The 22,102-nt window shown below is 53.9% G+C and overlaps 7 protein-coding genes across 7 annotated transcripts; 2 read left to right on the top strand and 5 right to left on the bottom strand.

Moving 5' to 3' along the window:
* Positions 1 to 1,851: 1,851 nt before the first annotated feature.
* On the top strand, positions 1,852 to 2,823 carry J4E84_002379 (uncharacterized protein; the record flags this gene model as incomplete). The annotated part of the gene is made up of 1 exon (XM_049385004.1): positions 1,852 to 2,823. The coding sequence occupies one exon, from the start codon at positions 1,852 to 1,854 to the stop codon at positions 2,821 to 2,823; it is 972 nt and encodes a 323-aa protein (XP_049247027.1).
* Positions 2,824 to 4,504: 1,681 nt separating this feature from the next.
* J4E84_002378 (uncharacterized protein) lies at positions 4,505 to 5,622 on the bottom strand (the record flags this gene model as incomplete). Its single annotated transcript, XM_049385003.1, has 2 exons — positions 4,505 to 5,359; positions 5,425 to 5,622. 2 exons carry the CDS (start codon positions 5,620 to 5,622, stop codon positions 4,505 to 4,507), a joined length of 1,053 nt encoding a protein of 350 aa, XP_049247026.1.
* Positions 5,623 to 6,891: 1,269 nt separating this feature from the next.
* J4E84_002377 (uncharacterized protein) lies at positions 6,892 to 8,911 on the top strand (the record flags this gene model as incomplete). The annotated part of the gene is made up of 2 exons (XM_049385002.1): positions 6,892 to 7,263; positions 7,331 to 8,911. 2 exons carry the CDS (start codon positions 6,892 to 6,894, stop codon positions 8,909 to 8,911), a joined length of 1,953 nt encoding a protein of 650 aa, XP_049247025.1.
* An 86-nt stretch (positions 8,912 to 8,997) lies between these two features.
* On the bottom strand, positions 8,998 to 9,881 carry J4E84_002376 (uncharacterized protein; the record flags this gene model as incomplete). The annotated part of the gene is made up of 5 exons (XM_049385001.1): positions 8,998 to 9,203; positions 9,268 to 9,484; positions 9,535 to 9,610; positions 9,675 to 9,740; positions 9,796 to 9,881. 5 exons carry the CDS (start codon positions 9,879 to 9,881, stop codon positions 8,998 to 9,000), a joined length of 651 nt encoding a protein of 216 aa, XP_049247024.1.
* Positions 9,882 to 12,124: 2,243 nt separating this feature from the next.
* J4E84_002375 (uncharacterized protein) lies at positions 12,125 to 13,408 on the bottom strand (the record flags this gene model as incomplete). The annotated part of the gene is made up of 1 exon (XM_049385000.1): positions 12,125 to 13,408. The coding sequence occupies one exon, from the start codon at positions 13,406 to 13,408 to the stop codon at positions 12,125 to 12,127; it is 1,284 nt and encodes a 427-aa protein (XP_049247023.1).
* A 539-nt stretch (positions 13,409 to 13,947) lies between these two features.
* J4E84_002374 (uncharacterized protein) lies at positions 13,948 to 16,114 on the bottom strand (the record flags this gene model as incomplete). The annotated part of the gene is made up of 2 exons (XM_049384999.1): positions 13,948 to 14,053; positions 14,103 to 16,114. The coding sequence occupies 2 exons, from the start codon at positions 16,112 to 16,114 to the stop codon at positions 13,948 to 13,950; spliced, it is 2,118 nt and encodes a 705-aa protein (XP_049247022.1).
* Positions 16,115 to 19,971: 3,857 nt separating this feature from the next.
* VEL1 (velum formation- protein) lies at positions 19,972 to 21,789 on the bottom strand (the record flags this gene model as incomplete). Its single annotated transcript, XM_049384998.1, has 1 exon — positions 19,972 to 21,789. One exon carries the CDS (start codon positions 21,787 to 21,789, stop codon positions 19,972 to 19,974), a length of 1,818 nt encoding a protein of 605 aa, XP_049247021.1.
* Between the last annotated feature and the right edge of the window lie 313 nt (positions 21,790 to 22,102).

The raw sequence follows: 22,102 nt of genomic DNA, 5'->3' as shown, positions 1-22,102 counted from the left end.
TGGAATTACTTCGCATCGCTGATAGTGCGGGGTCGCGTCCAATGGCGCGAATCAGCTCACAGACGCGCCAGGGGAGCTCTACCAGCTGCTTACCCGTTTGATACTCACGAAGCTTCGCCGAGAAGCCCGTAGCGTAGTCTGTGGGCGTGGGTCAACACGGTAGCTCCAGTAGCGCGTGGTCGTTTGACCCGATCGAGCAAGAATGTACGTAAATCGAGGCCTGGGAGTGGCACTTCACTGGCGTACGCTAAAGCTCCATATGGAGAGCTCCCGAATAGCTTCAATTCGGCATTGTGGAAGGATCAATATGGTTTACGGAGCTGGTATTGTGACTCTCAGAGGCCCGAAGGTCGTGATGAAGTGTTGTTCGAATGGCTGTCCACAGGGCTTTCGCCGGGTTCCAGCTTCCAATGCGACCACAGGAAAATGCATCTTGCGTAGAGAGAACTGTGGGCTCGGACGACACACCCACAGCATCTCTGGAAAGTCGTGCCCGTGCTAGCGATGGCAAATCCAAGGAAAGTGGGCTTGCGTCCGAGCAATCTAGATGCCGCTTTGTACTTTGTCCGCGGCAGCACAGGAAATGCGGAGCTGCAGCGGTTCAAGCTCGCAGTCTGCGGATGCGAGATGTCGCCGTTGCGTCTGACAAAACTCGCGGGAAGCCAGGGCGACGGTCGGCGCAGGGGGTTTGTCTCGGTTTAGACGGCGGCAGGCTGGAGATCGTTCTTATCTTTCGGCCGAAGCTCGCTCGGAAGGTGTGCGCGCGCCAAATCCGCGTTTCGGTAGTTCCAGCTTCCAGCTTCCAGGTACCCCACCACATCCACAGAATGACACTACGCATCCCTTCTCCCGATGTAGCTGAGGGACCCGATGGTGTCATTGTGTCGTCTCGCCGACATCTCATGGAGTTAAGTTCCGTGATTGAAAAGACTTAGTTATCCAGTCCAGCTCTTGCCTACCGTCGTGTTGATCACACAACTTCTCCGGCAGCTCCGTCTCCTCTCGATCACTTTCATCACAGCTGAAGATCAAGTCATCACCTCTCCGTGCCACAAGATCGGCGTTTGCTTTCATCATAGCCCTCCTGTCGTCCAAAAGGTTGTCTAGAACTCTCACATTGCCACCTCGAACAAGGGAAAACTGAACAGGTCTGCAGCCTACATCAACATGGAAACCTGCAAAGTAGATGCCCCAACGCCGATGTAGGCTCCAGACCTGTTCAGACTTTCCCTAGGTTGACGTGTTGCCGTGTTAACGATCGCGGCGGTTGTGAGGTGGGCGCTAGATAGGCAATGATGCCGCAACACCATCCCAAGGTCAGACGGTCTGTGGAAGAGCTTATGGTTACTCTCGGTGCACTATATTGATCGTTGATCTGGCTTCAACACATGAGTAGTTCCAAACAATTCTCAATTGACTGGCGACAGCACTTCAAAACACGTCAAGTAGCGGCGCACAGAAACCGCAACGGAAGGGAAGATGCGCTTCATCACAATATCTCAGTTTGATGATTTTGAACTGTTTTATCACTCGGCAATTCTATCGGCTTGCTCCTTTGCCCAAGACGCGTGCGGGCCATAAAGGAAGTGAAGGTGAGTGCGAATAAGCCCAGGCTCCAGTCGCGACCCTGAGGGCAGTCGCGACCCCCTCTCAACCACCGTCTTTGCTTCCATCTTCTGAACCCGACACTTTCCAATCGGGCGCGAATTGAAGTTGTTGTTGTTCTACCACGGTCTCAAAGAAGGCGAAGTCTTCACGCTGGCTATCCCACGGAAGCGCACGTCTGAAGGTGATTGATCACTAACCTGATCGTAAGAATTGTTTACTGACGTTAACACAGGCGCTGTCACAATGTCGAAAAGCGGAGGCAACGCAGAGGTCATTGCAAAAAGAGGCGATGTCATACTCCAATCGGGCCAAGACGGAGTCGGAGAAGGAGTTCGCAACATCCTCGTCTCGTCCGTGGTGCTCGGCCTCGCTTCACCAGTCTTTGCGGCTATGTTCGACGGCCGCTTCTCTGAGGGCCAGAATCTTTCGCCGGCTTCACCACGCACTGTCCCGCTTCCAGATGACGATCCTGAGTCCATCATCATGATCTGTAAGATCGCACACATGCAGACTTCGGAACTTCCCCTCAAGCTCGCCGCCACCGTCTTGTCCAAAATTGCGCTTTGTTGTAACAAATACGATTGCGCGAATGTGGTTCGTTCATGGGCTATCATCTGGATTGGCGCCCTTCTCGAAGATCTCGAAGCTGCAGATTTCGAAAAGATGCTTCTTGCCACACATCTCCTCGAGTTGCCGAGAGAGTTCTTCAGAGTCTCTCAGAGATTGGTCCGCGACCCTACCGCGATCCTCAGCGTCACAAAAGCCACAGATGGTCACGAGTTCCTACCTTTGGAGGTGTTCGAATACCTACTACTTCGTCAAATTTCATATCAGAGGCGAATTACCACGGCATTCGCTTCGATCGTTACGGGACTCGAGTTTTGTGCTGCTTCAAAGCAGGCCTTGAATACGTTTATCTTCGGTCTCAGGCGGAATGATCTTTGGCCCGTTAATCAGTGCTCGGTCTTGGTCATCAAGTCCAAGCTTAGGGCCGTACCTGAGTCACCTCCTCTTTATGCGAGTTGCACAACCCCGAACTGTGCTTGCAAGTCTGTTGCTCGATACACTAAGGCTACGCTTATAGCCGAGCTCGACAAGATTTATGATGCGGTGGATGGCATTTGCTTAGACTGCGTTCGTCAAAAGGTACTCGGAGAGCAAAAGCGGGAGTGTCGCGTGCCCCATGCGATGAGAGAAGCAACAGTCTACCCTTGATCGCCTTACAGATTTTACATCAAGGCACGCATATTCTTACCATAAAGTCTGGAAACAGTATGGCGTTCTCCAAAGTACTCTACATCTTTTCTCTCGCAAGATTTCGAGACGCAGGATCCCATGGAGCCCTATTTTTCACCAAGATTAGGCCCGAAGATAGAAGCTCTATCGAGCCGGTTCTAGCTAGGCTTATCCTCTTTGTAGCTCTGCGTGGACATTAGATTCTTCCCAGGTAGAGTGCAATAAGCTTTCCAAATGAACAAGACTTTCTCAATGTGACACTATTCGAATTCTTTATCCAAAGTGCCACAGTTTTCTAAGGAGCTCTGCGGCGCACCTCGCGAATGTCCGCACTCATCAAACTCGGTACATCTCCCAACGCCATGCCGCAAGGTTCTTTGGCTCTAAACACCACCCCATTCAAGGGAAAAAACGAACACCCTGAGGCCTACATCAAGATAAAAACGTGCAAAGCAGGTGGCCTGACAGCGACGTAGGCTCCAGGGTGTTTAGTGTTTCCCTAGTATGATGTGACACTTACATCTTAGCCTTCGGCTCGAGAGCAACCTTATTGCGTGTCCCTATAGCTAAAGAGCTCGTTACTGTTGCCGCCCACGTACGATATTCTACCCACCACACTTAATCCTTATCTCACATGCAGTGCCCTAATTTTACCTATATCAATGACGTACAGATTCGTACACCTCTCTATCTCTAAGCGGAAGGCGCAGTGATGGTGATACATTGATGCATTGTTGAAAAGGACACCGACATGGTACCATGTTCATTGGGTGACGGATTGGCTGGCAAAACAGCTGTAGGCCGATATGATATGGTTGACATGGTGGCGCCCTGGAACGAGAAGATGTTCTTGATGATAAGAATTTAGGCGCCAAACGCATCATATGCGCTGCTTTTAAGACCCGTCCGCCAGTATCGTGAGTTCGTAGTTTAGCCTAGTCAGTCGCCAAGATCCAGATTCAGTTGGTAGAACTAGCTCTGATCATCCCAGGAGAAGGCGCTATTCCGGACTTCGTGAGTGATGCGTAATGCTGCCGAAAGCGCTAAGCTGGGTTCAGCGGAGATGATGCGCGGGCTTGTGGGTATCTTGCGGGAGATCGACAGGAGTGGCCAGCATTCGCCATTATCATCCCGGACTTCGGTGTCGTGATGTAGGGAAGAACTGGTTCGGGGTTTGAGGGTCTTCGGAGGGGTTCAATTGGGTCGCTCGTGGAGTCAGAATCGCCGTGATCGTATTTTCTCTCGTCCAGCTATTGCCACTCTTTGTATAGAATGCGGTCGAACTCGGTTTGTACTCATCTCTAAACCATGAAGTGGCATCGGTCATAGATGATGGAACGGGCAGGACACGAAATTCAGCTGCTCGCCATACCTCGCTTGCGCGCGACTTCCAAGTCCGAGCTCGACTGGCGCCTCGGCAACTCTCGCCGCTTCCCAAATGTCCCTCCGCTGACATCTCCGTCCGCTCTCCAACACCCTGCGCTTACAGATCTCTGACATATTTGCTTCGGCATTTCTGGCTAAATGAAACAAGCTGCAAGTCCGCCCAATGCCTGATCCTTCGATCCCTCATCTCTCTGCCTGCCAACGATTCGCCATGTTCCTTGTGATTGGGCAGTGACTGACGCTGATAGCTCTCTCGATTGTCCTGAGCTAATCCTCACTCTGTCTCCGCTCTCTCCTTTGCCTCCTTTGCCAGCTTCTTCTTCAGACGAGACTTCCTTTGAGCTGCCTTACCCTTTGGTGTCTGATTATACGCCTTGTTCTCAGCAGCCTTCTTCGCTTTGCCTTCTGGGGTATTCCGCTGCTTCTTATTATACGCCCTCATCGCCTCATTCTGTTTCGCTGCAACTCTAGGATCCTTTCTCCGTTCTTTCCGGGCCTCATTCCTCCTTACCCTCGCTTCTGGGGATATTACGTAGCGGTCTCGCCGTTCTTTTGCCTTCTTCTCCAAAGCTTCTACCTCCGCTCTTAGCTCTTCTTCGCTCAAATCGAAGAAACCCTTGAGTTCATGGATTTCTCGTAGGCTACTTCCGCTGCACAGCCCTTGGTAGTCGAGGGTGGCTGGATTCCAGAAGCTCTTCTCCAAACTCTTCATGTAGTTATGGTCGTGCATTGCGAAGACGTGGCTGAAAGTGGCTTCTAATGTAAGAAACAGCATCTGAAGCTGAAAATGTCGGACTGGTTCAACTAGAGGAGCCCATGCAATTATCGATCGGTGTGCAATCTGCCAGCCAAAGTGTATGGCACCTGCCACACCATCTGAGTAGCCTTCGTCGCGATCGTAATCACCAAATCTTGTGCGGATGCCCCTTCTTTTCTCAGTCCCACTGCCAAGATACAGTCGGTAATCGTATATCCAGTCGCCAGTGAATGCATCACCTATCCACTTCCTTAGCACCAGCACGTAAAGACCATATCCATTCTTGAGAGGAAGAGATCCGCCAAGGAAGTGCTGTGCGGAAGGGGGTTCTCCAGTCACTAGAAGCTCCAGAAGGTCAGGGAGAAAAGTGATCTAGAATTTAGAATTAGTAAATAGAAATAGATAAGAATAAATAAGCAAGAAGCTAGAGAGCTTACCTGTGCTTCGCGAAGGTACCAGAGAACGTCATTAACATCCTGAAAGATGTTTTTAACGAAGACAGGACATGTAGCGTCGGTGTCGAGTTGAAGTAGAACCGCGGAGGCGAGGGCAAGAAGTGTGTCGCTATGCTCATCTGAGGGCTGGAGAGTCGCTGCGGATTCAGTTGGTAGCTCTCGCATAGTGGCCAGGTCCATCCTGAAGATCCAGGATAGCGAGTGTGCAGAGGAGAGTGGTGGCAGGCATCGAGATTTGATGACGACACCTTCGTCATCGTTGTTGTGGAAGGTGCTCTTCTCGGAAGTGAGGTCGTTGTTGAGGAAGGCACGATGTGTGGCGGTGACACCTCATACAAGGAAAGAGCTGAACACCCACCCCCATGAACGACTTGCGAGCCGCAAGTGATGCCTCAGTCGCTACACAGCTAGAGGTATAGTGACGTGAAGACGATCGCAAGGGGTGCACCAGCCTTACGACCGCGCGCTCCCTCCTCCAAGTCATGTGCGCGCTGTCTCTCTTCTTCAGATCAAGGCCTCGCGCTCACTTTTGGCTACTGCGTCTTCTATGTTCAGCGGTGTTAATGACTTGGAAATACTCAACTTACCCCGCCTTTTGCCATTCTCACCATCTCCGGTCCAAAGACTGATGAATCAGCGGTCTCGTCATCTGGATGTAACCATGTTGCTTCTTCCTCGATCGATGGCGTACAGCAATCGTATCAATGAAAAAAGGTGTTCTGCGTTTCCCTCCCGGTTATGTTGAATGCCGGACGTTGGGGTAAGGGTAGAACGGGCGCTGGTTTTCGACCGTCCTCAAAGGCACCAGCGAGCCTCCAAGTAGACCTCTAGAGATCTCCGTATCGTCTCCGTCGCTCACCATCGTTCGTAGATCAACTCGCACTGGCGAAACTGTTGAAAGCTTCTGTGGCTTGGCCTGGGGTCCCCTCCACACAAGTTGAGCCTTTTGGTGGCTATTATGCCGACTCGACGCTTCCACCCGGTGAGCGAAGTGATGTGGCTGGAGGGTATCTCCAGGCGGCTATTGCACGTTTAGTAGAACAGATGGGTTGGTGGATCACTTACGATGTAGCGCGATCGGGTGGCGCGGTTGAGTAGAGGGGGAGTAGAGGGGGAGTAGAGGGGTGAGTAGAGGGGTGAGTAGAGGGATGAGTAGAGGGATGAGTAGAGGGTTGAGGAGTGCGATTGATCTTGGGAACGCGAAGCGGTAGAAAGTAAAGAGAGGAAATGGGTGAGACAAGCGGTATTTGTAGCGGGTGTGTGGGCGACTGTGCGCGTTAGCGCGCCTTGAGTGGGTGACGCAATATTGCAAACGGTCGCGGTGTTGACACAGTCTTAGATCTCTCTCTCACTTGATCTCTCTCACCTCCCCCTCACCTTCCTCCCACCCCCCGACTTCTTGGATCAATTTGGCGACTGTCGCTCGGGTCGACAGAGATCACTGGCAAGATGACATCGAATGACGATCTCGCTCCATTGGAGCGCCCTCACACGTCCATTGGACCTGGAGAAGAGAAACCCGCATCCGGAGGAGTCAAGCGCGACAGCGCAGAGCCCGATATTACAGCGACCAAGGACACAGCGAGTCCAGTTCAAGTTCCGTCGAAACGTTCTCGCTCCCTCTCGTCATCGCAGTCAGAGGATGTGGTATCAAAGAAACCAAGACTGGACGATCCCGCGCCTGTTGCTACACCCATCCCCGCACTTGTTCCTACACCCATCCCCGCGCCTGTCGCTGTACCAGCCCCCGCAGCGCCGACCAATGGGCGTCAAGGCCTGCTCAAGCTCCCCGTAGAGCTGTTAGACAATGTTATGGAGCATGTAAGTAAAGAACTTAAGTTTCCAGATGCTTGAGCGAAACGCAGAGGAGCACTGCTAACTGATACAGCTATACCATGAAAAGAAGGGTAGACAATTCCTGTACGACGTCACTCAGGTCTGCAAATATCTTCAAGCTCCCGCTGCTCGCCCTCTCTACCAACATGTCGCCATCAACATCGACCAAAGCCCGTGTCAGGACGCTAGCTTCATGGCGGATACCTATCTGCCATGTACCCTGGACCAGATGAAACTTCACCGGACGCAAACACTGACTCTCTCTGCTTCGAACGATGAGGAAGTCGGATATATTCTGGCTGAGTTTCTCATGGAGCTCCGTGACGTACCGCTGAAGGAGCTTCGGCTTACTGACGTCTCCCTCACTCGCAAGGTCGATACCTATCTCCAGATGCTATTCGATGCCGACTCGATGCCACTGAAGGAAAACCTCAAAGAGCTGTATCTTCCATGGGCTTGTGACTCTATCCCGCAGCCACACCGTATGATGGACTCTTCAGTCAACTACACGTTCCAGCCTACCCGAAGAGAAAGCAAAGACGCACTCCTGGTGCACGGTGGCGGTTACAAGGCTATGTCACACCGCAATTCAGAGACAGGCACGTCGGTGAACATGTTCCGTAGAGTTCTCGGCGCCTTTGGGTTCCCGACCGCACAAGGTTTCGAATCCGTAGCATGGTCGATGCGATGGCCCGAGCATGACTGTGCAAACATCTTCAACATGGCTCCTGCGCCACCCCCCGCCATCCGCTGCTTCAACATCACGCATCTGCGCCTCGGTCACTTCGACTTTGGCCACGGATTCCCCCTGGATACCTACACATGCATCAACTTCTCTAGCGTACGTCGGCTCGAACTGGATGACTGCCAGCTGCTACCCCGCTTCCTCAAACACTTCATGGCTACTGACGTCAATCTTCAGAAGCTGGATGTGCAGAACTGGGACTACGCTGAAGAGCTTTGGGATGATGATCCCAACGGTCTTGAGGCATTTCTCGCTTCATTCTCGACCCTGAAAGACCTCAAAGTCGTCTCGCTCAACCCTTGGCAGCCGGACTTGGCTCGGATGATCTCCAGCCATTCCGACCTGGAGTCATGTGATCTGAGCTTTGGGGCGAACTCTCTCAACGTAGGTATGCTGAAGAGAATCTTGGCTATCCGTCCCAACCTCAAGCGGCTGGGATTTCGACACTTAATGTTTGGACTACCATGGAAGCACGACGGCTTCGCTGGGAAGATACATGGCGTTACCGGAGCGCAGATCACCGGCTTCGACAACCGTTTTGCCGCCTACGCCGAGGTTTTGGCAAACTTCTCTGAGCTGGAAACGGTCGTTGCGTACTTCGAGCCGTTTGAGAGCGATGGTGGCTCTTCCAAGGAAGGCCCAGGAGGCGACAATCCTCCTGACGACCCCATGTATCAACGTCTCTCGGATCGTATTCTGCAAGAGATCCGCAGGGTAGCCAGTAAGAACGGTTTGGGAGAGTCGAAGGTTGCAACCATGGTCCTGCACGACAAGGCTCTCGCAGGTGAGGATCTCCTCGGTGAAGAGGATGTAGTTGATCAGACCTACTATGAGAGGGAATATAAGTACAAGAGCGGTACTAGTAGCAAGATGAGCTTCCTTGCATAGATAGGATGGTAGCCATGGGCACGTCTTGGATAGTTTCGGATAGTAGTCTCTACCTAATCAACACGACTTCAAAGTTTGCTTCCATTCTAGTTGCCAGCGGCCAACCTCCAGCAAATGTTGATCAAGGCCGCCGTGGCAGTAACATGCGCAGCAGTCCTCGGTAGAGCCACGTTGCTCAGGTAAGACGGGTAATGTACAAGCAACTTGGCGATAACATGGTATCCCAGCAGGTTCACGATCTGTGCATCTCGAGGCGCAAGGACCTGCGCCAGCGCGGCAGCAAGGGCGAAGCCTGCAATCACGTTCACATTAGCAATCCTTGCTGATAGAGGGCACTGCAAGAAGTGTCGACTCACCAGGGAAGTTCTCCATAAGCGCATAATGCGCACTCCTCAGCCTCAGTGGCAGCCCGTCGAGCTTGTGAATATGCTTCCTCGAATGTTCCAGATCAAGACCTTCTTCCCGTCCCATGGCTTGTCCTGCTGCGGAGAGCGCGCCCGATGCGCCGAAGGTCCAGAATATGTATAGAGCTGAGAGGGCGGGGATTGCGCGTCCGGAAGTTATCGCTGTAGTCTGGACGTTGCTATCAGTACGGTATCGGGGTAAAAGAATAGAACACGTACTGTGACACCAGGGATCAACTTGATGAGCGCGTGAACCAGCGACTGAGTGACGCTGTTCGGTTTCGTGAGGAAGGAGCTGTTCGACCCATTCAGTTCCAGTCCGGTTTGACGAAGGGCTTTAAGAGCCTTGGAAGACGTACGTAAGAGGTATGGCAGCGAGATACATAGGCGCAAAAGCCGCAATCATCGCACCCGAAGGATTAGCACTACTCATCCATCAGCAACCCATCGCATCTCGACTTCACAGCACCACAAACTCACATGCCATTCTCAGCAGCCACACGCTCAGCCTGATCCTTCTTCTCCGCCGCAACACGCTTCACCTGTTCTTTCTTCTCGTCGGCCATATTCTCGGGTTTATGTTCGTACATGAAAATCCGCAAGTAGTTATCGCTCGGGAGTGGTAGACAATATGCAAGCACGCACGTCAGCAGCAAGTCCCAGACCCACCCTGACTATATAGGCCTGCCAGGCTGCCAAACAATGGCCATTGTCGTTTCTAGACTGGGGCCTATCGATGACGTGGGGCGCACGCAGCAGGGGGAGGGAAAGAGGTGGTGGAGCGGAACTATATCCCTCGTTTGCGATTGGCTGGCGTGACTGCCACAACCGGATGACCCGCATGTCCGTGGTTCGGAAATGGGAGTAGCCGCCGTGGTTCTGCGGGGTCAATCGGGCGTTCGTGCAGGGTATTTGGAAGCATTAAAGTTGATAGGCGCTGTGTAATGTGAGATTGGCTGCTTTCGTTGTCCAGATGCAGTATCTAGACAGGTTATGTGAATGGAATAGATTTGCTGTATGACCCCTATCGCTTACCCTCCTCGAGTTCACATGTGACAACACTCTCGAGAACCGACATAACAAAAAAGCAAACTCCATAAGGTTACACGCGGAATCTAGACCACATCCAACAACCAAACACACGCAAAAGCAAACACGCCCGCGGAACATCTACACCCCATACCCAACAGCCAACCTGACATCCTCCCTCTCCGCCCTCAACTCCCCTCCATCATCATACTCCCCGTTCCGCCGATGCTTCACCACCATCTTCCTCGCTCTCACAACAAGATGCTCAACCACCGCATCTGCCATCTCCTCCTCAAAAGGATTGACATCACGCACCAGCATGATGAGTTGCGCGCGGGTGATGCTGCGTGAGCGTGAAGCATCGTTTGGGGTCAACGACCAGCTTTCTGTTACGAGGTCCCAGGTTCCGGCCCAGAGGTCGGTGACTAGGGTGTCGATTGCGAGGATGGGATTGAGCGTGGGTGTGGATGGGGCGGAAAAGGTGTGTGAGGTGGCTGATGAAGATGGGGACGGAGACGGAGAAGGGGAGCGGCGACGGCGGTGGAAAGAGCGAGGTGGTGCTGTGACGGAGACAACGGCAGAAAAGGCTGAGGAGGATGCTCGTGATATTGGGCGCGAAGACGAAGGCGTTCTACGGCGACGAGGGCGATGCCCCTTTTCCTGTCTTGTTCGCTGTCGTCCGCGTGCATTGTCGCCTTGAGTCTCGCCTTCTTCACCGTCCTCATCCTGGTCTTCATCCTCATCCCCCTCGTTATCACTATCGCTATCCTCGTCATCATCAACACCCCTATTAAACAGCACAGCCCTACAACTCGGACAAGTGCCACTCGCCGCACTTCCAGATCTCAACCACTGCAGCAGACACGTCTCGCCAAACACACACTGACATTCCGGATGTGCAGTGATCTGAACGACTTGGTGGCGGTCGGTGCAGCGCTGACGACAGATGGAGCAGAGGACTTCTTGCAGGGTGGTAGGAGTGTGGATGTGGTGTCGGATGAAGAGGGCGCGGGATGTTGAGTCGGGGTGGTAGGGCATGTTGTGCGATTGACGTTTGTTTGGTTGGATGGTGTTCTGGATATCTTGCTATGGTATTTTGGTGTCTTGCTGGTGTGTATATTTTTGCATGTGAGCCTCTGGTAAGGTAGATATATCGCTCTTGGTCGTAGTCGGTCTGAGACTTCTGATGTCTAGAGACATGTGTCTGAGCATGTCTTACTATGTCTTGCATGACGACAAGCGACTACAGCAGCGTCATGATCCAAAGCACCAAGACATGTGCACATACCAGAAGAGTGCCTTACAAGCTACCAATCTCGGTCTCAGAACACATTTTCCCAGATGCAAGTAGTACACTTCCAAGTCTTGAACCCCCCAACACTAATCTGTCCAAGAATAGATATTATGCCATTGTATGCTATTAAGTCGTAATTTCGTCGCTTTCATGCATAGACAAAACCTATACAAAATGCTCCAGACATTGATGGAAAAAAGACCAAAATCTCTCACGAAGACAGATACAAGAAGTATAGCAACTCCAGTCCCGCACACAGTGCGAGTAGTCGAGAGGGACGCTGATGATGTAAACGGAAAATGACAAAAGGGAAAAAGACCAGAAAAGAAGAAAGAGAGGAGGTACAGGATACCCAGCAGACGCCTTTCCCGCACACTCCATGTGCTATGCAAGATATTCCCAGGCTGGTGATGCGACAACGCCCAATGGTCTCGCCGTGTAAAGCAAGCTTTTCAACATCTCCCAAACATATCATCAATCTTCTAGTCAAAAGATCTCATGGCCCAACCCTCCAAACCCATCATCCCCAACCTTGACCTTCTTGCCCTTGCTCTCCATCTCACGCGGTATGCTAGGCACGTCAGGTACATCCCTACCATCAGGCACAACACGCACAGGCTCTTCGCTCTTCAGATTACTCCTCGAGAAGCGCTTGGTGAGCCTCGAGCTAGACCGTCTGCCAGGACTCTTCTTGCTGGCGGTGCTCTTCACACGCTTTATACTGCGCTCAGTGCGCTCTGACACTTCGGCTTCAGAGGCGGATGCAGCGGAGAGCATGTCGATGTCACCTTCGGAGTCGGTGGGTATGGGCTTGTACTCGCCGTCCGAGTCGTGGATGGTGGCTTTGCGCTTCTTTACGATCTTGCCGATGCTGGCGGGGGGCTCAACCTCGACGGGGGTTGTGTTTCGTGACGGGTCTTCGTTTTCGCTCGGGGTGACGTCGGGGGTGGGTGGTGCGAAGTCGGGGATGCGTGGGACGGGAGGTATGTCGTTGTAGAGGACGGTCTGGAGCTCCTTCTTCGCAGAGGCGAGCTTGTACTCGAGGTCAGAGACGCGCTTCGTGAGCTTCTTCTGCTTGTGCAGGTCTTTCTTGCTGGGGGTGTGGCGGAGGGTTGGTGTTCGCGGTGTGCGGATTGGGGTCGCTGCCTCGGCCATAGCTGCGGTCAAGCCAAGCTGCATCTTCTCGGCAGCAACAGGCTGGGATGGTGTACCAAACTGCCGCGACCTCATAGCGGGTCGTACAAAGACCTTTGGTTGAGGAAGCAGGCCCAGGTCCTTCGCTTCATGGTAGGCGATTTCGGCATCCCTCTTGCGCTGGTCGAGGAGTTGCTGGTGCTGGTCCTTTTCGCGCTCCGCGTCTGCGTTCCCAGCTTTGCGCTTGCCCAGAACACTGCCGAACATGGAAGCGAACGCGCGCTGGAGGCGGGCATATGTCGTCTCTGTCGGCGCGGTTGCCGATGCCTGGACGCTTGCGCTAAAGCTGGATTCCGTGGGGGTCCCGCTGCCAGAAGCAGCCCTCGAAGAAGCCGACTTGACCAGGCGGGGCATGCGGTTCGCAGAGCTCTTTCTCGACGTCGGCGGCTTCGCGTTCTCCTCGTTGAACTGCTCGATCAGCTCTTCGATGCCGATGTCTTTCCATAGCTCGTCCGGCGGCGGTCGTATGCTACCGTTGGTGTTTGTGTGTTCCTTGAAGCGCGACGCGCGCGGCTGTGTCGACTCATCGGCGGCGTCGTCGCTCATGGCCAAAGCCGTTGCGCGTGTAATGGGCATCCGTCGGGGTGCTCGCGGCGCTAAGATACAGTAAGGTGGTGGAGATAAGAGAGCGCGCCTCGAGGAAGCGGCGAGGCGGCAACAAGGCGGAGAAGGGTCGAGGGTGTATAGCGGAGGAGCCTGAGTGTTTGTTTTGTGCAGAAATTAGTCGACAAGTTGCATCGCTGGTTGCAGCGTCGGACACGACAATTACTGGCTACGGCTTCCGAGGTGAGGAGGACCCTGTCAATGCGTGACTTGGCACCCACTCGCTACTCTCCACCACGGCCCGTGACACGTTGTCTACTGTCGTTCACCGCTTGCAATTTTTATCCCTTCACCAGCACATCAGCCGGGAAATCTCCACAGCGGTCGGATGAACATGTTCACTTTGTAGTATTACCGCTACTGTACACTCAATCGACCGATCTATGTGTAGTTCCATGGTACCATGACTCGCACAGGGTGCCTGAGTACCCGCGCGCTAGGAAAGCAACCATGCAATCACTGTCTAGGTATCCTCGTACGGCCGCCAGACGCCAAACATGCAGTTCCGCTCTCTACAACTTCGCCTTGGCCTTCGACTCCTCGGCCAGTGCCTCTTCGTAGCAGTCGTCCAGCTCCTTCCTGAAAGCCTTGACGGTTTGCGGGCGCTTCAACTTCAATCTGCGTAGTGTTAGTGAGATGTCTATGTAGTATGTCAAGTCAAACTTACGTTGGGGTCAAAAGTTGATTTTCGATGGTCCAAGGATCAACAAACAACCGCACAGCCCTAACGCGCTCGTAGCTGTTGAACTTGTTCTTTCGTCCCACCTTTTCCAGCTCCTTAAGTACTGCCTGCTCGACCTTCTTGTTCTTGCAGACCTCCTTCAACTTAGCTATATCACCTTCTGGGATCTTCTCACCGAGCACCTTGGATGCGAATTGTGGGAAGATGTCGGGCGCGACACCAAAGATGGCCACGAGGAAGGATTGATGCGAGTCGCCATGGACGTAGCCCGAAGCGAGGTAGCTGCAGTTTGCAAGATATACGTTCTCGATCCGCTCGGGGGAGATGTACTCTCCCTGTGCGAGCTTGAGGACGTTCTTCCTGCGATCGATGATTTTGAAGCGACCAAGTTCGTCGACGGAGCAGATGTCACCGGTGTGGAACCAACCATCGGCGTCAATCGCCTTGGCCGTCTCCTCCTCGTTGCGGAAGTACTCCTTGAACTGCGATGCAGAGCGGATCAGCAGCTCACCACGAGGGTGCGGCTTATCGGTGGACATGTACTCCATGTCAGGCACATCGAGCAGAGCGCACTCTGTGTTCGGTCCAACACCACCGCAGTTGCCAGCGGAGAAGTCGCCCTCGTGCTGGACGAGTGCAACGGCATAAGTCTCGGTAAGACCGTATCCTTGTGTGAAGTTGGTTCCGAAGACGATGCGGAGGAATTGATGCAGACTGGGATCAATGGGCGCAGAGCCACTAACAAGTACCTTTGCGCGATCCAGTCCAAGACCAGCAGAAACCTTCTTAGCCCAGATGCGGTCGTAGAGCATGTGCTTGTTAGTCGGGTTTTGCTTGTCGTTAAGAGCCGCCAGCTTGGTCGATACCACGTGTCGGGATAGTGCACCCTTGACACCAGTGGCTTGGACGGTCGCTTCCTTGATCTTAGCTCCGAAGCGGTTGTACAGCCTGGGTACACCAGAGAAGATGGTCGGTCGCAGCATCTGCAAGTCATCTACTAGCTCTGCGATGTTTCCATGGAAGTAGCCAATAGCAGCACCGGTTGCCAGCCCACTGTGTTCTCCCAGCCGCTGGTAAATATGTGCCAGGGGCAAGAAAGAGCAGATGACCTCGTTAGGGCTGCTACCCATGATGACCATGGATGTGCATGTTCCGGCATGCGCGTTCTTGTGAGACAGAACGACGCCCTTGGGGTTTCCCGTGGTGCCAGATGTGTAGTTGATAGTGACGATGTCCTCGGGTGTAGGAGGGTTCATCGGGATTGGTTGCCTCTCGCCCAAAGCTTCCACATCCTTGATGTAGTGGATTGTCACTCCTTGTTCGCTCGCAAGCGAGTTCAGGATGTCGCCCTTGGACTCTCCGGGAAGCTCGCCGGCGGAGAGCGGGTCGAGGACTACGATGATCTTCAGCGATGGCAGTCGAGGTTTTAGCTTCAACAGCGCGGTAACGTGGTTCACTCCAGCAACTACGCAAGCGAGCTCAGAGTGGTTGATGATGTATTCGGTCGTGTCTGGACCTAGCGTGTCGTAGATGGAAACGGTGTAGAGACCTTGCGACATGCACGCCAGATCCGTGATTTGCCATTCCGGCCTGTTCTGACACCACAGTCCAATACCATACTTTGGCGCAGTAACGCCAGCTTGTTTGTGCAGATGTACCAGGCCGGCGCCGAAGTTCGTTCTCCGCTTGGCGACTGTCTCGTAGTCTTCCCAAACGTAGGGACCGAAGGTCTTGGTAGCGGTGTCGTAGGGGCGGTGGCCCAGGCACTTGTTCTTGGGCCATTTGGCGACCGAATTCTCAAATGCCTCGTGGGGTGTCCTGATCTCAGGGACCAGGTGATCCAGCAGAGGCTTGTCCGTAAACCTCCAATGCCTGTAGATGGCGCTCCTTCCCTCTGCCTCTGAGCCTGGCAACGCCACGCTGTATGGCTGTCCCTTCGCTGGAGGGCCGTGGAGCTCCTCCGCGCGGTCCAGCTGAGGGTCTATAGATCCGAACATCTTTGCGTATGTGTGTGTTCGGCTAGGTCGGTTTCGAGTGGTCGCTCTTTCCGCTTCGGTCGAGGACGGCTTCGTGTAACGTGTAAAGGTGATACCAGCGAGGTGATGACAGACAGTCTACTCTATATCAAACGTCAGCAGAGCTCTTGGTAAACACGTCGCGCATGGGCGAAGTCGGCGTGTCCGGGACAGCCCCAAGCTTCTAGCTTCCAGCTGCGACATGGCAGATGACCTCACATACCTATAGCTTTACGCCAGGACTCCCGCTTTCTCCTCAGCTACAGCTAACAGTAAAGAGAAGATGCAACACGTCTCGAGAAAGGGCAACGCGCTCAAACTCAGCAGTGGAAGATGGGAATCAGGCGCAACGAACCCTAAAGGCAAGGGTCGTAATCATACGGGACTAAGCCAGAAACTCCACAATTTCCCATGGCGGCGCAAAACGTGCCTCGGCAAAGTCGTCATGTCGCGCGCCCGTCCAATTGCGACCAAGATGAAAACTGGAGCCAAGTTCCTGCACCGAAAGCTACCGGTCAGGTGCGCTGGATGCAGCTGAAACCCCGATGTCTGGGCATCCCGCTCTTCTCCAGACTCCGGAGCAGGCACCTTTTGGCATGTGTTTGCGGGGAACGAGATGGGGCGTCGCGCTGCCTTGGGTATACCGCTGAGCGAGAGGGCTGGTGCGCATAGCATGACGAGAGCGTTTGCATGCGCAGATGCGTCATGTGCTAGATATGTGACTTTCACATGTTGTCGAGATCAGATCCTGGGGTAACCATCCTTGCTTCGCGACCACGTAGACGGCTCCATGCTGATTGGTCAGCGGATCTCGGTACTGGAGCCCACCGGTAGGGAAGATGCCTCGGCTTGAGATGCTGCGTGTGCGCGGCCAGGGGTTAGAAGAGACATGTAACGACTTCGTACGAGGACACCACGGAGAGACTTCACGCTGCGCAATAGATAACAGTAGTGTAGGTATCAAGCGTCTAGCCTATCAGCCACAACATGCCGGGGCTACCATTAGGTATTCATCTCATTACAATCTCGGAATCGCTATTCGCGTTTCTAGAGCAACAGCCTCAGTACCACGTTCCTATGTAGCTCCCGACAGGGACGCAGAGGGCTCACCGCCGCCTGTTTTTGTTGCATTCTCAGGTTGACCCTTCTCAGCTGGCGCCGTTGCCGACTTTTTGAAAGACTGCTCAAAGTCGGCAATGATGTCGTCGATGTGTTCTGTGCCTACCGAGATGCGAATGAGGTCCTGTAACCTGTCAGCATGTAATCACTTTGGCTCGTTAAGCAATGTTTGCTTACCTCAGTAACACCTGAGTTGATCTTCTCTTCGTCACTCAGCTGCTCGTGTGTCGTCGTCCAAGGATGGATAGCCAGCGTCTTGGAATCGCCAACGTTCGCTACGTTGGAGATGAGCTTGAAGTTGTCTACGACCTGGCTGCCTGCTGCACCACCTCCTGTTACGCCAAATGATAGCACGCCTCCGAACCCACGCGGCAGGTACTTCTTCGCTAGCTCGTGTGATTGATGGCTCTCGAGACCTGGATACGATACCCAGCTCACGTTCCTGTTGCTCTCGAGCCACTTCGCCAGCTTGAGTGCATTGGATGCATGTCGCTCGCATCGTAGAGAAAGAGTTTCGACACCAAGGATGAGCTGTTGGGCGGCGAAGGGGTTCAGCGCTGCGCCTAGGTCTCGCAGGATCTCAACGCGCGCTCGCATGATGAATGTAATGGCTCCAAAAGTCTCCCAGAACTTCAGCCCGTGGTATCCGTCTGATGGCTCGACCATCTGCGGGAAGCGCTTGCCGTGCTTGCCCCAGTCGAACTTTCCGCTGTCGACGACGATACCACCAATCGTGGTTCCGTGGCCTGTCGTCTCGGTCAATATATGCCTGCTGTTCAAGGACGAAGTGAGCGTTACCTCCGATCCACTTTGTCGCAGAGTGCACGACAATATCAGCGCCAAAGTCGATAGGCCTGCAGAAGTATCCTCCAGCACCAAACGTGTTGTCAACAATAACTGGAATACCAGCCTCATGCGCAATCGCTACGATCTTCTCAAAGTCGGGAACGTTGTACCTCGGGTTTCCGATACTCTCAAGCTTTGGGACATTAGCCAGCTTGTGAACAATCATTCGCAAAAACTCACATAGATCGCCTTGGTCTTCTCGTCAATCGCAGCCTTGAAGTCATCCGGTTTGTCACCGTTGACGAACTTGGTCTGCACTCCCAGGCGCGGGAAGAAGACTTTGAGCTGGTTGTATGTGCCTCCGTACAAGTTCGAGGTTGCAATGATGTTGTCTCCGGCGTGCGCCAGAGCAGCTATGGCGATGAATTGGGCGGACTGGCCAGACGCTACTCCTAGTGCTGCAACACCGCCTTCCAATGCGGCGATACGCTTCTCGAGGACATCGACGGTGGGGTTCATTATGCGGCTGTAGATGTTGCCGAACTCCTTTAGTCCGAAGAGCCTTGCGCCATGAGCGCTGTCATTGAACGTGTAAGACTATTTGTATCAGCATGAGTGTCAGTAGAGGCCCACTTTGTTCCACAACTTACACTGGTCGCGTAGATGGGTACGGCACGAGAGTTTGTCACTGAGTCTGGCTCATGGCCTGGAGATACTGTATTAGTACATACACCTGAAGAGAAGCTAAAAAGCGCTCACCAGCGTGCAGTTGCAGCGTCTCGAAGTTCTTGGATAGTTCCTCAGCCATGTTGGTTTACAATCCAAGAACTATGCACAATGGCGCTATGAATTGGTGGTAGAGTGCTAGATCTTCACGAGAGCGTTTGGGGATGGAGGAGAGGAAGGCGAAAAGAGGGGAGAACCAGAGGATCAATTGTGCCAAAAGTCGCGTCCGTCACGTCATTTCTGCCCACGCGGGTGTGGATCACACTTGTAACCAGAGTCCGCGGGCACTCCTTCGTAGCTTCCCATGGCGGGAAGTGTGCTTGAAGCCTGTCACGCTCGTACCATACCATCACAGGTTAGCTTTAGGTAAGCCGTTCTTCTTTGCGGCATAATGCGAAAACTTCAAGCTCTACGTTTCCTATTATGTGTAAAAGACAGTCACATTATACTCGTCGGATGCATGGCGCGTGTTCTGGTAGGACGCTGGCAAATTGCGTGATTGTGTTGATCTGTATCGGGACGCGGGGTAGTTGGAGGGGTACTCTTGAGGCGGACTAGACGACGCGAGATGTATCCGTTCCGTGGCATGGACTTAGAGCGCACCACCTGCATGTATTGCTCACACAAAGGGACCAAAACTAAAGTTCAATGGCGCACTGTGTGCCATGATTGAGCTTACGGAATCTATGCAAATCACAAGCAGCCTCCCTTGTTGCATGCTCATGCGTATACTATCTCATCCGATTTTCCGGACGGCGACATGAAGCCGTTAATGATAAAGCCACAGTTCCGTTAACCAATAGAAGGAAATGCCAGAGTTCTCAATTTGCTGAGCCGCGTGTTCTGTAGAGCACATTCAGACAAAGTACAAGGTAGGAATAATAGATTGAAAGGAAACAGAGGGCGTTTTGCCTTGATGTGGGGTATGTGGGTAGTATGTTTTGTGTAACAGTGAAAAGAAATGGTAGTGTGCAGCTTAATAGCTGACGTTTATGTAATAAAGCATAGAAAGACAGGGCTTGGAGACGAGATAGGAAAGACTGCCGTGGCGAGATCGCACGTTCGTCGTACTCGGGGGTATAGATGATCAGAGCACATTAGATCCGTAACAGCACACATAACGCCGTACTCCTACAACAGATCCTTATGCAACGTACATGCTGGGGGCCGGTCTTATCAGAGCTACGCGGCCGTCAGCAGAGAACAACTCAATGGCCGACTGCGGGTACATGACGTTGCCGTTGTGTCCCGTCCGCACGCCGGTAGCTCATGGCCGCTCGGTCCATTGGCTCCTCCATATCCGGAGAGTCGGCAGGATCGTAGTTGTACCCAGCACCAGAGGGTTGTGGCCTGCTGCCAGACACCATGCGTTCGTTCAAGTGGCGGGAGTCGAATGTGCTGGAGAAGGAACGTTTGTTGCTTGATCCAGCCGACATGGGCGGAAGACCCTGTGCCTGGGCGTTGAACTTGGGCAGCGCATAGTTCTGGCTGGACCCGTCAGAGTTGACCGACATGGTAGCTGAAAGGGTACCGGGCGGTGACTGGTAAGAAGGCGAGACGGGCTCCAGCTTCTCGGCGACGATGGGCCTCAAAGATGGCAGCGGCTGGTGGCTGGGAGTGTGCACAGCACTAGGTGTAGACGAAGCATAAGCCTGTGGTGAGGTGTGTAGGGGCTGCAAGGGTTGCAGAGGCTGGCTCATTTGCTGTGGTCGACTGTATTGATCCATGGAGCTGTAGGATTGCACTGCATGGCTGGGCGCGGAGTATTGCTGAGGCGACGATTGGGTCACAGACGAGCGTCGGTAGTCGACTGGCTGAGCGTACTCTGCGGGAACGTGTTCCTGACGAGAAGGAGGAACCTGGTCGTAGTGCGCCGGCTGCTGGTAGTTTGAGTAGTTGTATTGCTGGCTTGCGGGCATTGTGGGCTGAGGTTGCTGCTGGCTCGAGTAGCTGCTGTGTTGGGCGTGTTGAGCGTGCTGAGAATGTTGCGGGTGTTGCGGGTATGCAGTAGAATGCTGGGGAGGTTGCATCATGGAAGGCGTTTGGGGAGCGGAGTACTGCTGCGAGTATTGGTGTTGCTGGCTCGATGCATACGAAGGCATTTGCGTGTACGTGGGGTTCTGCGGCGGCGGCATCTGCTGCTGATAGCCGTTGCTGGCAGGGTAGCCATGTGCCATCTCCTCCATGCTCGGACGGCGGGGTGGTGCCAGCGACGGATTGCTGGCGTTGGAGACGGACCGCGGACGGTCATCGAGAGGGGCGTTTGGTGCCTGGCCATAGTTTTCGGGGGTCGCTGTTCCTCTCGCGCGGTCGTAGCCACCACCTTCCTCATCATACTCGTCCCATTCCTTGGACGACTTGTTCTCGCGGCGCCTCATCCTCACATCGCGACGGATGCGAACACGGCAGCCCTGCTCGGCAACCTGGCGACTTAGGGCTGTGCTCTCGGACAGACCAGGGAACTTCTTCGCAGAGAAGACGGTGAATGGCGATGATCTAACCTCAGCACGGTGGGAGACAAAGTGGTTGCCGTCGAAGATGACTTCTGGGTCACCAGGGTCCAGGTCCTTGACCTCGGCCAAGTTCTCGAACAGAGCGAAACTCAGGCGGTACTTGCCCTCGTGACGGACTGAAAGATCGGGAAAGATGAAGTAGCCGGCTGGCGTAGGGCGCTCGAGGTAGGCCATGCCCGCAACGGGGGTGCCGGTCAGGACAGGAAAGCTGGGGCCTGCCGAGGACTGGGTGCGTCCATGTGCGATGGCGCGCGCATTCTCGAGACTGGCATGAAGGAAGAAACTCGCATTGTAAGCGAAGGTGATGTCCTGGTCGTTCTCGTAGATGCGAAGCTCGACAATCGGGGGAGGGTCCACGGGGCGGCGATCGGCACTCGACTTTGCGCCGCTACCACATGCACGCGCGCGTTCGGGCTGCTGGATTACCTGCAGATTGTAGCGAATGGTGCGGCCATCCTTGGTGGTGCGGATGAATTGGCTCTTGTTTTCGTGGCTGACAGCAATGTTGGACATCATGAGTGCGATGTGTCTGGTCTGCAGCGAGTCAGCATGCGGAGTCGTCGTGGAGTCGGGGTGAGTCGACGCCAGGGACTGCCTCGCGGCACCCACCCACAGGGAACACTTACATCAGCGACCACACAATGGGTACTTTGAACGAGCTAGAACAACAGCTACGCTGGAGTGAACCACGGTAGCAGACAGTCTGGAGTGGTCAGCACATGTGTTTGACAATGCCATTCCGACAGACTCGTGGGCGCCGCAGGGCCAACGCCGCATCGCTGGCTGACGCGTGCCCGAACTGTCGGCATCCCAAAGGCGCGGGCGG

The sequence above is a fragment of the Alternaria hordeiaustralica genome (genome assembly GCF_023758085.1).
Source record: "Alternaria hordeiaustralica strain BMP 2776 chromosome Unknown scaffold_3, whole genome shotgun sequence".
Taxonomy (NCBI): domain Eukaryota; kingdom Fungi; phylum Ascomycota; class Dothideomycetes; order Pleosporales; family Pleosporaceae; genus Alternaria; species Alternaria hordeiaustralica.
The sequence above is the reverse complement of the archived record's forward strand: the minus strand, read 5'-3'. Positions and strand labels throughout refer to the sequence as shown.